The sequence below is a fragment of the Akebia trifoliata genome, chromosome 16 (assembly GCF_017979445.1).
Source record: "Akebia trifoliata isolate Shusen 1 chromosome 16, ASM1797944v1, whole genome shotgun sequence".
NCBI lineage: Eukaryota > Viridiplantae > Streptophyta > Magnoliopsida > Ranunculales > Lardizabalaceae > Akebia > Akebia trifoliata.
In genome coordinates this window covers 20,772,291-20,786,847 of record NC_141390.1, presented here as the reverse complement: position 1 = coordinate 20,786,847, position 14,557 = coordinate 20,772,291, and the positions used below count along the sequence as shown (strand labels likewise).

The following is a 14,557-nucleotide window of genomic DNA, read 5'->3' as shown; positions in this document are numbered from 1 at the left end:
AACTTTACAAAATGTTTTTTATGTCCTTTATTTTCAATATAACATCATGTGTGTTAGCCAAATCACTAAGAATCTTCAATGCTCAGTCAAATTTTTTCCTGACAAATGTATTTTTCAGGACCTTTTCTCGAAGAAGATGATTGAAGTGGCTGAGGAACACGGTGGCTTATACCTTTTTCCAGGACCAACTTCACCCATCCATGCATCTTCAGTTTTTCAAACACCTCCTCTAAATCTCGGGCATTGGCATTTGGAGCATCCTTCAACTGCAAAGCTACGCTCCTTAATTAGCATTGATTCAAGAAATTTTCTACTCCTAGTCATTGTAGTATTTGTCCTCGGGCCAAGAAAACTCGACTACCTTCAATTTCTAGTACTATTGCATTTCAACTTATTCAGTGTGATTTATGGGGAGCATATTTCACTCCTTCCATTTTTGGTGCTGGATATTTTCTAACTTTGGTTGATGATTTTACCCGTTCTACATGGGTTTATTTTATGAATCATAAATCTGAAACCAAACATCTTAAGTCTTCTTTTTCTCTATAATGGTTAAGGCTCAGTTCCAATGTTTTTCGAAGTGATAATGGAACTGAATTTTTTCAATGTGAAATTCAATTTTTTTTCACGATAATGGTGTTATTCATCAACATTCTTGTGTAGCAACACCATAACAAGATGGTGTTGCAGAATGCAAACATCGGCATGGACTCAAAATAGCTCGAGCTCTTCATTTTCAAGAAAGTTTACCTCTTAAGTTTTGGGGACATTTTGTGCTTCATGTTGCCTACTTGATTAATCGCTTACCCAGTTCCTTATTAGAAGGCAAGAGTCCCTATGAACTTTTATTTCACAAACCACCATCATATCCTCATCTGAGAATTTTTTGTTGCCTTTGTTATTCTCATCGCATTCATTATCGCCACAAATTTGATACTCGATCTTGTCCATGCATATTCCTTGATTTTCCATATGGCCAAAAAGCTTATCGTGTCTATGATTTAGAAGCTCATGCCATTTTCACAAGTCGAGATGTTCTATTTCACGAAACTATCTTCCCCTTTGTTGTTAACCCTCAACTATCTACTTAATCCACAATTGTCCTACATCTTCCTATCCCAGACATTCCCACTATATGTCCTACTTCTTCTCATTCATCACATACCTCACCTCCCTTACCATTTCTCATTCCAACCCCATGACCAAAACTGAACCCACTATTGTCCCTTCCATCACCACCGTCCCCTCAACATGTTGTTCATCCCGGGCAAAACACCCACCTACATATCTCCATGATTACCATTGTGATGCTATGTTTAAAGAAATCAATGTTATAGAGGCTAATAATACTTGTACCTTGGCTACTTTACCCGTTAGCAAGCACCCCATTGGTTGTAGATGGGTCTATAAAATTAAGTACAAATCTGATGGTAATATTTAGCACTACAAAGCCAACCTTGTTGCCAAGGGATTCACTAAACAAGAAGGCCTTGACTATCATGAAACCTTTGCCCCAGTTCCGAAGCTTGTGACTGTGCAATGTCTTCTTGCCATAGCTTCATCCATGGTTGGTCCTTACACCAACTTGATGTTCAAAATGCATTCCTACATGGGGATCTCCATGAAGATGTATACATGCACATTCCACCTGGATTTTCTCGTAAGGGGGAGAATCACGTTTGTAAACTTAACAAATCTCTTTATGGCTTAAAACAAGCCTCCAGGAATTGGTTTGCTAAATTCTCTTCCACACTTTTGGAGGCTGACTATAAGCTATCCAAGGAAGATTATTCTTTGTTTACACATATTCAAGGCCAAACTCGAACTTTCATGCTTCTATGTAGACGACATTATTATCATTGGCAATGATGATTTTACTGTTTCATCTCTCAAATCCTTTCTACATCACTGGCTCAATATAAAGGTTTGGAATCTCTTAAATATTTTTTGAGAATAGAGGTTGTCCATTCCAACAAAGGCATTTTCCTTTCACAAGGGAAGTATACCCTCTTCTTCAATTTGTGAGCCAACCATGCAAACCGCACTTAGATGTTGCTATTCGTGTTCTTCGATATCTTAAGCGTAACCCTGGTCAAGGTATATTACTTTCATCAACTACCAAACTTCATTTATCTGCTTATTGTGATTCTGATTGGACTAGTTGCCCAATGACAAGAAGATCCGTTGCTGGTTATTGCACTATGTTGGGAGACAGTTCTATTTCCTAGAAGACCAAAAGGCAAACGACTGCTTCTAGCTCTTCGGCAAAAGCTGAATGCCGCTCAATGGTTGTTGCTAAAATTCCTTTTAGCCGACTTTGGCATCTTTCATTCGTCCCTGATGACGTTATATTATGAGTTGCGACAATCAAGCTGCCCTTCACATTGCTGCTAATCCGATGTTGCATGAGGAAACAAAACACATTGAATTAGATTGTCACTTTGTTCAAAGAGCTGATATATTCACTAAAGCTCTTGGCAAGGATCAATTTCTTTATCTTACATCCAAGTTGGGTATTCTTGACATTCACACTCCAACTTGAGAGGGAGTATTGGAGAATGGATTCTAGTATTTTATCCGAATCTAATTTTGACCAAATCTGATCCGAATCTGTTGTGAATCAAATTTGATTTGTTTATTCGTATCCATCCTTATTATCAAGGGATTTAGTTTGTATAAATGCATCATCAATTGAAAGAATAAAAGCATCGATTACTTTTCCTTCTCCAATAAGAAATAACTCTCACCGTTTTGACTATGATAGAGTGTAAGGTAAACATATATTCAAGTGGCACTTAAGACAACTTCTCTACATAACATAGAAATTTATCAAATAAATTAATGTAAAAAATTGCAGTTCTCAAAATTATTGACTAGATGCTAGCTTCCAAACCATCGACCTTGAAAAAAACATTCACTAGTGATCGTCATGCTGCTTTGCAGAACAAACATAACGATGGTAGAGAATTCATTTTTAAGGGAAATGAATTTCTTAGAAAAATGGTTATTGGAACACGAGTTTATTGAGAAAGAAAATTCCTCCGTCCTAAGAAGATAGTTGAATTTTTAGTTTTGGGAGTGGGGTTAATCATGAGAGAATAATATAAGGAGGAAAATCATTTTCCAAGGGAGTGGAATGGGAAAACATTTCCCTTCCTAAGGTGTTTCATAAATGAATTTCAGAAGATATGCACATGAAAATCGAATTTTCCAGGGAAAATCATCCCCTCGGGGGGAAATGGTTGCCGTAAAATGAAATCAATGAGAATGTGAAATCCTCCATTAGGAAAAGAGTAAGGCTAGCCTGATTAACTTAGTAAGATTTGAACTCACCTCGTGGAGTCTAAAAACATGATCTGATGGGACAGGGATGTAGGGGACAAAATTCTATGAACTTAAATAATAATAATTATTATCATTACAAACCTTGAAAACAGTTCTTTCCACTGTTAAATTTTAATTTTAAATCAATAGTCGTCCATTTTCAAAACCTTGGATAAGTCCAAATAAATATATAATCAGACCATTCTGAAATTCTAGCTCATGTATTGATAAATATTTAACTCTTTTTAGGGTCTCCAAACACTTTCATATATAAGATTTATTTATTTATTTATTTATTATTTATTTTTATTTTTTAAAGGGGGGGGGGGGGGGGGGGGGGCATCTAAGCTTTTCCATGAAATCTAGAGGGCTGTGGCATTGGATTGCCAATTTGGCAATTCATTGGAGCTCAACCACCCCTTACTAAGTAAGGAAAGTGGTTTTCTTAGGAACATGTCAATGTTAGTTGATTTTTATTTTTAGGCATGGGTATAACCGTGTGAGAAATAACATTAAGAGGTGAAAAAATTATTTTCAAATGGGTCGGGATGGAAAAACACATTACCTCCCAGAGTGGAAAAATGCTTTGAGAAAGATAGATGTTGACAATTTTACTTCTACATTTACTTCCTTCTGATAATGATTCCAACCAACTGGCCAATGTACTCAATAATTAAGAGTAAAAATAGAACTTTGGAAATACAACATTCCATTGAACATAAAATTGCACCAGTTTCTTAATCTCTTTGCTTGAATGTTGGTTAGGAATTCGAGTCTCTTTGTTCCACCATGTCAATGCATATATTCTGTATATAATTCTCTCTCGTCAGATAGATGGATGTGTCTCCAACGTATACACCACCTCAGCAAAGTGGGACTTCACCATGGCAAGAGCCTTAGAACGGTGGGAAATCTTGTTCTTTTCTTCCTTGGGCATTTCTGCATAACTGAAAGAACATTAAACCCAATGTAACTGAGATTTTATGACACCAAGCATAGAAGGGAGAAATGGACGTAGCCAATATTATTAGAAAGAATGATTTACGTCTGCTCATAGCCATCGGGTTGAAAGATAGAATCCCATCCGAAATCAATGGGCCCCCTTGAAGGAACTATCTTCCCCTAAAACAACAGCGACAAACATGTTAGAACTACTAGCTTGAACACTAATGAATTTATAAAGTTATGTGGAACGTGCTTTTCATTTCTTCTTTTATCCATTGATATTGAAGCATTGTAGAGAATAAATGGTTGATAGAAGTTCCAATGCATGATAAGTCGAAGACAGTAGGAAAGATTACACAAAGATTTTCCATTCATGTTTAATGTATAGATAAGGTGCAAACAAACCCATTGTTAAGTACAATGTCACTATGTCATAGCTTATTTAAGAATCTAGGGCAAAGACTACCATCAAAAATCATCAGAAAAGCATTTCAAGTGTCAGCATCCACTTCAGTTTGAAGCAAAATTAGGAGGGAATTAATATCAATTTAGGTATATTTAGTGTCATCAACATATTTGTATGGGACCATTTTCAGAGGTACAAAGATAAGCGTGTTACCCATATACATATAGGGAAAGAACCATGAGCCCAACAAAGTGATTGGTTTTCACGCCGCAAGTAAGTTGCAGCTCATCCAAACTTGGTATTTTTTATGAGTCATGCTAATCTGACGCTCTTTTTTCAGACACCCCCATCACAGAACCATAGATCCTTTGCTTTGGGATACACAATAAAACAATTTATGGTCCTGTAACTACCAGCTCAGGGGGCGTCTGAAACAAGAGCGTCAGATTATCATTAGTCATTTCTTATTTCATGAGTTTTACTATGTTTAAACAATATAGTACCGGCCAATGAATTTGAACCTAAGCTGTTTGTCAATTGCACACAGCTCAAACAGATTAATAGCATTCCTTATCAGAATATTAAAATGATAAAATTGGATATTTCTTATAGGGTAGAAAGCATATTAGAACAACATACCAGAGTTTTTCCAAGAAATGTTACTGGCTCCTTGTTTGGCCCAAGAGCAAGGGAAAATACACACAAAGCATAAGCTGATTTGTCCTCATAAGCCATCAGTAAATTATTCAGACCTGTAAAGGGACGTGGAAGCATCAGAGTAAGTAGCAGTTTGGAGTTTTTCAGATGATAAAGAATCAGAAAAAAAAAAAAAAAAAGCTTAAAAAAGAAAATAGAGAGAGATTGCAAAGTACAACCTTCATGACCAATCTTCTGCAAAAACCACTTGCTGGTTTATTTCATATTTCCAATTGAATAGTCACCGTTGGAGACAGAAAATTAATGAAAACATTAGTACATGTTAACAAGTATCTGAAAAGTGATGAAGATATGAAAAAAAAAAAAATACTGACCAGATTTGTATGGCTAATGTGCAACTTTTCAATGTTTGTGATTCTACAGGAGAACCAGGACTGAATCCATTTATTCAGTTCCATTGGATACTTCAGGCATGATTATTATAGAATTAATTCATCGACATGAAAACAACTAATTGGGCATCTGACTGGTGGAATGGTGAAAACCAACAAGAACTAGATAATGATAAAAAGACATGCATGATTAATTTAGGAAAAGTGATGGAGAGGAGAAATTTAGACTAGGATGCTATCTCCAAAAGAACTCTAGAAATTCTTCCAGGAAAAAAGAGTGCTAAAAACTTCACTAACCACAATACAGTTAAAATTAACCTATATACTCAAAAATTGTAGTCTTCCAATCCTCTATTTGTAACTTGGGAACAGGCCTCTTAACTTACTTTGATTCTTGGAAAAAGAAAAAAACATGAATGATAAGCTTAGTAGAATGAGAAGTAAAAGTAGAAGTAAAGGAACTTGGGTGACATGAATAGTAGACACAAGTTCAGTTCATTTGATGATCAACCCATCTGGGGCTAGAATATTGAAGATCATGAAAGATTTTGTTGAATCATGTAATTGGGAATTATTAGCCTAATACATTGTTTCTCTAAAATTTGGGGGCATTTCGAGAAAATAGAACACGAGATCTCCTAAAATTCATCCTTCAATCTAATGTTAGTAATTATTGGCATCCGATAGAAGCATCTCAGACGAATACCCTAGCACCATGTTTTGCAGGATCACAACTTCATTTGTGCTGGATCACACGTGTATCCCCAATAGGTATATTCTCCACAGAGAGACTAAGTTATGTTGCCGTCTCTTCTAAGCCAAAGCTTAACTTTAAAAACAGCGACGAAGGTAATAATGAATATGGTAGCAAAATGGAATGTTTTAGAACGGAACTGAATGGGTCATTCTCATTGGCAATGATGTTAGAATTCACTTAGGCAGCAGACCTCAAAACATGATTGGTGTTACATTTGAAGCACCGACCACATTTATGGATACTATTCCACATCATTAAGACACGTGATTGGCAAAACAACTCCAACTTGCTAAAAGATGAGGTGCGCCTCAAAATGGGTATTAGCCTAATTGCTAAGCATGCTTTTCGCATTTGAGCAATAGTTATGCTTGCTTTTCTCTTTTTTCTATTGCTTTAGTAGCTCTTCTCGACATCTAAGGCCTATGTACATTATTTGATTCATTAATGAAATCTTCTTACATCTATAAATTAGAGAAAAAAATTCTAAATGAAAAAATCACTTATGGGTCAAAGGGTTCAAGAACAGTCTACATGGAGATTAATTGTGAGTAAGAAACAAAGAAATGGAACCATAATCTGCAAGTTTTATATGGGTTGGGTATCGCCACAAAATAATAAGTTATTGACCAACAGTCTAATATTTCTTGCTTCTTTCCTTCTTGAACCAAAAATAAATAAATTGCAAACAAACAAACAAAAAAGAGAATTTCACCTCATACTGAAGAACAAGATGGAAAGAGAACTTACATGTAAGGTCCTGCATTGCAATCATTTAAAATAGAACCCAAAGATTATTATACAAAATCAAAATAAAAAAAACAAATATTAGCATATAATTGGGGATTAATGATTTGAAAGATACCTGGGAGACCTTTAAGGGCATTAAAACAGAGGCAAGATTTAGCTTCCAGAAAATGGGGTGGAAAAAAAAACATTCTTTTAAAATATTATGGAAGAAAAATTAAAAAAAAAAAAAAAGTTCAAAATTTAAACAAAAACAAATCTTAAATCTTAATTAAAAAGTTTAAAAATAAAAAAGGTACCTGAATTGCAGCTAATCGAGCTTTTTCTTTGCTGATTTCTTCAGGCTCTCCTTGTAATTCTGGAACTGTAAGAGAAAAACAAAATAAGAAAATTTGTTACACACAAACAGAGAGAGAGAGAGAGAGAGAGAGAGAGAAATTACGGTCCAGTTTAAGAGAGTGGAAGGGTATGGATTGGCCTAAAATGGAGCGAACTTCCTCCAGCTTTTTAGGGTTACCAGTAACGAAGGTCACTGGACGAGCCAACGCCACCAATCCCCTCGTTGCAGCCATTATCAACTCTAAAATAAAATACAAAATCAGAATCACTAAGAACACTAATTCGATTTGTAAAATGAAACCCAAGTCACACATGATTATCTTAAAAACAGAATAAAACTAAGTAGGGTTTGTACTTTTGCATGATTTGAGTTGACTCATCCGAGTTAACTCAAATTTCACATACGGTAGGGTTAAAAGGCACCCCAATTATTACCAATGGCGCCCCCACACCATGGCCAATTTTTGTTTTCTTATATGGGTTAAAACTTTCTAAATGGGCAATTTTTTTGTGAGTAGATCATCCTCACCAAAAGTCAACCTATTCCGAAACTTCAAATCCCATTCAACTTATTTTGATGGGGTTAGAAGTTTTGCAATGAGCTAATTTTTAGTGAGGATGATCTTCTCACCATCCAAACTCAGTTCATTCAAAAACTATTAACTCATATAAGACAAAATAATTTGACTATGGTGTGAGGTACTTTAGTAATAATTGGGGTGCTTATAACGCTACCCTATGCAAAATTTAGTTCAAGACGAAGTAGTAATGGTATTCATTGAGTTGAAGCAAATTCTCAACATAAATGGTTTAACCTCCTTGTTCCAATATGGATCAATTGATTTATAAATAAGTATAACGGTTGATCTCATTCTCTTTGTCTCAAGATTTATACTTATAAAGAGAAATTTTACGATTTTTAACCTTCTATGTCTTTCCTCTTTTCAAAAATACCTCTAAAATTTTATTAAAACGTCAAAAAATTCTAAGAGCCCTCATATTTTTAAGGGCACCTCTAAAAATTAAAATATTATTTTGGACACTCCATGTTAAAATCAAAATTTTGAAGTTTTGTTTTCAACTTTAGTCCACCCTTAGTAGTGAGTGGTGTGTCAATATAACTTCTCATTTTATTGTATTTCTTCTTCCACCTTTTTTTCAATGTTATCCAACCAATTTTATTATCTTTCCTCTTCTCTCCATTTTTTCATGATACATCCATGGTTTTAAAACTTGAGTTCGCGTCTCGTCTTGTCCATGTAAGATACCAAATCGTCTCGAACGAGTTTTTCGATGTATTTGAGACGTGTCATTCAATATCTTGCAAGTAGCAATGATAAAGAATCCATTAATTCAACCTTCATATTTTGTATAATACAATTGTAGATCAATCTTTTGTATAATACAATTGATTTATAAATAAGAATAAAAAAATCACTCACCATGTAAGGAGAAGTTTTAACAACTGTTGATCCCACTCTCTTTGTCTCGAGATTTATAACTATAAGGAGAAGTTTTACGATTTTTTACCTTTTCTCTTAGTCATCAGTTCAAAAATACCTCTAAAATTTTATTAAAATGCCAAACAATTCTAAGGCCCTCGTATTTTTAAGGGCATCTCTAAAAATTAAAATATTATTTTGGACACTCCATGTTAAAATCAAAATTTTGAAGTTTTGACTTTTAACTTTGGCCTGTCCTTAGAAGGGAGTGGCGTGTCAATGTAACTTCCCATTTTATTACATTTCTTCTTCCACCTTTTTTTCAATGTTACCCAACCAATGTTATTGTTTTTCCTCTTCTCTCCCTTTTTTCCTAATACATCCATGGTTTTAAAACTCGGTTTCACGTCTCGGATGAGTTTTGAAACCACGAAGACATGTCCAATTTCATTATTCTTTCTGTTTTACCCCTTTAAGCTTAACCCCAAAGCCAAGCAAACTCATGTGTATGTGCATACATACATATATATATATATATATGGATAAGGATCCGTATACACATAAAGCTACTCATAAAGTTACAACGTGTTTTGTCTTATATGGGCAAAAATATTTGGAATGGGCTGATTTTTTGTGAGGATGATCTCTATGGTGAGGAGATCATCCTTGCCAAAAATCAGTCCATTATGAAAAGCTGCACCAACCTCAAAATTAAAAAACAAATAAAAAAATATAGAACAAATAGATCAAAATCATTCCCTATAAACAAAGCAAAACACTAATCACAATGATCAATCAAGCATGAAGTCAAAAGAGAAAAAATTACACAATATCTTGCAAGTAGCAATGATAAAGAATCCATTAATTCAACCTTCATATTTTTTAGATGAACATACACCACTCTTTTCAATAGTAAATTGGTACAATAAATTGACTCTCATCCCCTTTTTCAAGATTATGATTGTTAATCAGATGAAGTCGTTCTTTGAATGTGAGTGGAATTGAGATATGTATTATTATTACTGGTCAAATTATTTTGCAAATCTCAATAGCAAAAAAACAAACTATCCGTTCATAGTTGCTCCTACTCACTCAACTTAAAAAACCATAGCTTTTAAAACTAGTGAATTTAATAATTCGAATTGAAGTTGACAACTCAAGTTAGACTCAAATGAATAATATATAATAAAAAAAAGGTGATTTAGACATGCTCCCCACATTTTGGTCAATATTAGAGATACCCCTATGTTTTCAAATTGATGATATGCCCCCATTGACCTAGGTTTTATCTTGGAAACTAACAAAAAATGACCTAAATGCCATTGTCTTCAACCTCAAGCAAAAAGCACTCATTTTTCTTTTGGAAAATCTGTCACTTTTAACTTACTAAACTAAACCTCATCTTTTACAAAGTTGATTAGTTTTAATTTATTTAACCTCATCTTCAATCTATTTCTTCAATAAATTGCAAAAATTCCTTAATTTTTCTACTCAAGAATTCGTCATTCTCCTCCCGAAAACCTATCTTATTCTTAGGGTCTGAAGGTTGAAGAAGATACATTCTTACGTTGGAGGAAGAAAGTGAAAAATCTTCAATCTAAAAGCTATTAACCTTTAAGGCTAACTATTTTTTACCTATTCAATCTCTTCTTCAATGCCATGTGGAAACTCTGATTTTTCAAACCAAAATTCGATTGACTTTCTACTTATCCAATACTCCTTTTTTAGAACTTCAATGTTCAAGTTATTAAACCCTAGAATCATTGTTTTTCAACCTATTCAACAACATCATTTGATTGGATTGCCTTGATTTTTTTTCAAAAAATTCCATTGATCTTCAAAATATCATGTTTTATTCTTATAACTTGAATGTTCAAGAAAATAGGATCTTAAGCTTGACAAAAAGGGTAAAAGACATTAACTATTGAATATGATTGATTTTTATGAGAAAATCTAAATTGACCATGACTGGTCTAGGTCTAGGGGAGTAAATCATTTAGAGATGGAAGACAATGGCATTTAAGTAATTTTTGGTTAGTTTCAAACACAAAACCTAGGTCAAGGGGGGCATGTCATCAGTTTGAAAATATAGGCGATATCTCTAATATTGACCAAAACATAGACCCTAAAAATATATTAAAATTTTAAATATTAAATATCATTTAATATAAGTAAAATATTTATTTTTGTTATTCACAAAATCTATATAATAAAAAAAAAAACGGTGGGTTTCACCCTAGTTACAGTAGAGTGGAGTTCACATTAGCCCTCTTTATTGTCTTTTCTCTTCAACCCCACTTCAACTTTATTGTATTCCTTTTCTCCCTCTCCTTTCAATTATATCCCTCCAATCTTATCATATTTCCTTTTTTTACCCATTTTTCAATAATACCTCTCTAACTTTTCGGTATTTTCTCTTTTACCCCCTTTAACCCCAAAGATGATGAAATTGTCGTAGCTATAGACAAAATCTAGTATTATATATAGTTGAATGACTTGCTCAAGTCTCTATTCGAACTCCATTCAACAACACCTCTCTAACTTTAATATTTGTCCTCTTTTACCCCTTTAACCCGAAAGAGAATGACCATGATGTAGGCACAGACAAACTCTAGTATTAAATATAGTTAAATGACTCGCTCAAGTCTCTGTTTGAACTCCATTCAATTTTTAGTTGACTTGGTCCAACTAACAAGTTGATTTGGTTGAGCTAACAAGTTGACTCGACATTTTCTGAGTTGACTTGATGAGTTAGTTCCATGGCATTTTGGAATTGAATTACCTCGAATTCCAATTGAGTTGAACCTAATTGGTTGAGTTCCAATTAGACCCGAAAAATTATAAAATTATGCTGAAAACCAACTCTCTTTCTGATATTTTCCTAGGAGCAATCAATCAAATGGTGGAATTCATTTTTCCACAAGATTCATTTTCCCAGATCATATCTCCCAAGAATTCATATTTTCTTAAAAATGAATTCCCTACAATCAAACATACCATTTTAATTTATTAATGAGCCAACCTAACCTTACTAAATTAGTAAGGATTTCACACTTATTAAGGGTCCTTGGCCTCACCTCTTGGCATCCAAAAACATGATTAGTGCTTCAAGGTTGTAGAGGACGAAATTCTATGGATTTTGGAAGAAAAAAAACTCAAAAAAGAAAAAGTTATTTTTTACAACTCTCATTTTTAAGTTTGGGAATTGCGTGGAAGTTCGGTAGCCGTCCATTTTAAAAACTTTGGATCTAGTTCAAAAGAAATTATTTTTTGAATTCTTCTTTTTTTTTGTTTTTAATCTAAGTTGTTCGATGAAACTTGAAAGGCGGTGGTGTGATGTGGTAATCCATTTGAGCAAAACAACCCTTACGAAGGCTCAAAATCTTACTATATTAGTAAGGAAAGGGATTTACTATATTTATATCTTTTGGACCATTGTAAAACAAAGGGGGAATTTTCAACAACAAAAAAAACAGTGAGAATAATTATTTATCAAAAAGGTACTAATTTTGTCAAAATTACCAATACAAACCAAAAATGCCACTTCAAGTGGCATTTATTCATATTTACTAATTTACCCCTCAATAAACGCCACTTCAAGTGGCGTTATTTGTGATGCTAGAAAAAATGCCACTTGAAGTGGCGTTTTTTAAACTAGGGAAGTTCACGTGCACGTGGACATTTTTTATTAATATAAAGATATTTTAATAATAATTTTAAAATGATAAGGGACCAACTATTGTACGGAGTTATTATTTTGCTTGGCGGTTTAGCCTATGCCCATAATAAGGATTCCACGCGACCCCCCAATTGTTACTTGAATTAACTCGTCATAAAAGTGACGGAGAGGCTAAGTTCAAGACTGATTCAAGCTAGTCAAATTTATTTATTAGGAGCTTGACAGGGTAAAACGTTAGAAATTGGTTGTTTAATGGAACCCAACTTATCGAGTTGCATATAAAATATTAGTTCAATAAAAAATCTCTTACCACACAATAAGGTATTATTTTATTTAAATAAAAAACTTGTCGAGTCCCAAGACTCCGTCGAATCAAGTTTATTGCTCTAGATTTTGATCAACTAGTGTACCTTGCCGAGTCATTTAAATTTCACGGGGGCTTAATCAATTTAAGCTAATTTTTTTCTTTTGTTGGGTCGGCTTGAGAAATGAGGTTGGGGACTAATCTAGTGCCCAACTCAATCGAGTCTAAGGACTTCGTTGAATCGAGAGGTTCAATTTATTTATCAATTTCTAACCCATCATGATCTACTTGGGGGGGGGGGGGCGGGTATTATGATTAATTTCTATTGGGAGCTTGGCCCAAGTATAATTGAGGACTCGGACTCGAGGTTACAGAAAAAATGTATTTTCATTAAGATTTTAATAAGAATTGTTTTCTTTAAAAATTTCATTAAGGTAGAAAAAGTGTCCTTGATATCTTTTCAAATTTAGAAGGAAAACCAAGATTATTTTATGAACATGTGTTTTTAAAAGTATCTTTCAATAAATCATATTGACTTCTGTTTGTTCAAATTTTTCAGGTTAGTTAAATAAGGGAACTGAGCCTTGCTATTGAGGGGGAGCAAGGCAAAAAGTAAGGTTAAGGTCGGTTCAACAAACCGAGCTTGCTCTGAAGGGGGAATAGGGCAAAAGGCAAGGGTTAAGGATGGCTCAATGAACTTAGCCTTACTCTCGAGGGAAAACAGGGCAAACGGCAAAGGTTAAGATCAATTTAATGATCCAAGCTTTATTCTCAAGGGGGTGCAAGAAAAAAAGGCTAAGGTTAAGCTCGATTCATTAAAGGAACTGAGCTCCTACTCTTTCCAAGAGTAGGTGAAAGAAAAAAGTTCAAGCTTAGTTATTTTATATACCAAATTCTTGGATCTTTTTGGGATCCAAGTCTAACTTAAGACTTTGGTCAGAACTTCTTTTATATATGAAGGTTTGGACTTATTTAGTGAAGGGGATATTCATGTAACAGGGAGATTCAGAACATAATGAAACGGCTCTTCGAGCCTATGGACGTAGGCATGTTTGCGAACCACTTAAAAAATTCTTTGGCGTTCTTTTTTGTATTTTCAATTATTTTAATGATTTATTGGCGTATCTTGATAGGAGTTGTAGATCTTGAGGTGAATAAAAAAACCTCTACAATTCATATTTTTCATTTTTTTTTCTTTCAACCTCCCCATTGGATAGGTCTTTTTAAGGTACACAAAATGAATATATTACAATTGCAAAACGAACACAATGCATAGGACCATGCCTGAGGAAGCATAGGTCCTCAAGAAAGGAATAAACTCTAATACTTTCATTAATTTATCTTGATAAATGTCGTAAAAGTCATGCCATTTTTTTTTTTAAGTTTTTTCTCTAAGACTTGAAAGAGTTAAATTTGGACCAAGGTCTTCTAGTCAAAAGCAAGAGTGACATGCTTTTAGAATCTAATGCAATGAAATCAAAATCTACTAGACATTTTGGAAGGATTAGAAGACATAGACTTGCTTCTTTATAATAGATTTGTCTCTTAGTTTTCTTGGAGTGATAATA

At 34.0% G+C, this 14,557-nt stretch overlaps 1 protein-coding gene across 1 annotated transcript; it reads right to left on the bottom strand.

Annotated features, from left to right (window-relative positions):
* Positions 1–3,920: 3,920 nt before the first annotated feature.
* On the bottom strand, positions 3,921–7,812 carry LOC147382797 (inosine triphosphate pyrophosphatase-like). The gene is made up of 8 exons (XM_086427982.1): positions 7,743–7,812; positions 7,525–7,589; positions 7,344–7,385; positions 7,194–7,238; positions 5,551–5,566; positions 5,315–5,427; positions 4,370–4,446; positions 3,921–4,271 (listed from the first exon to the last, which is right to left on the bottom strand). Exons 1-8 carry the CDS (start codon positions 7,795–7,797, stop codon positions 4,151–4,153), a joined length of 534 nt encoding a protein of 177 aa, XP_086284108.1. The 5' UTR covers positions 7,798–7,812; the 3' UTR covers positions 3,921–4,150.
* Positions 7,813–14,557: the final 6,745 nt, after the last annotated feature.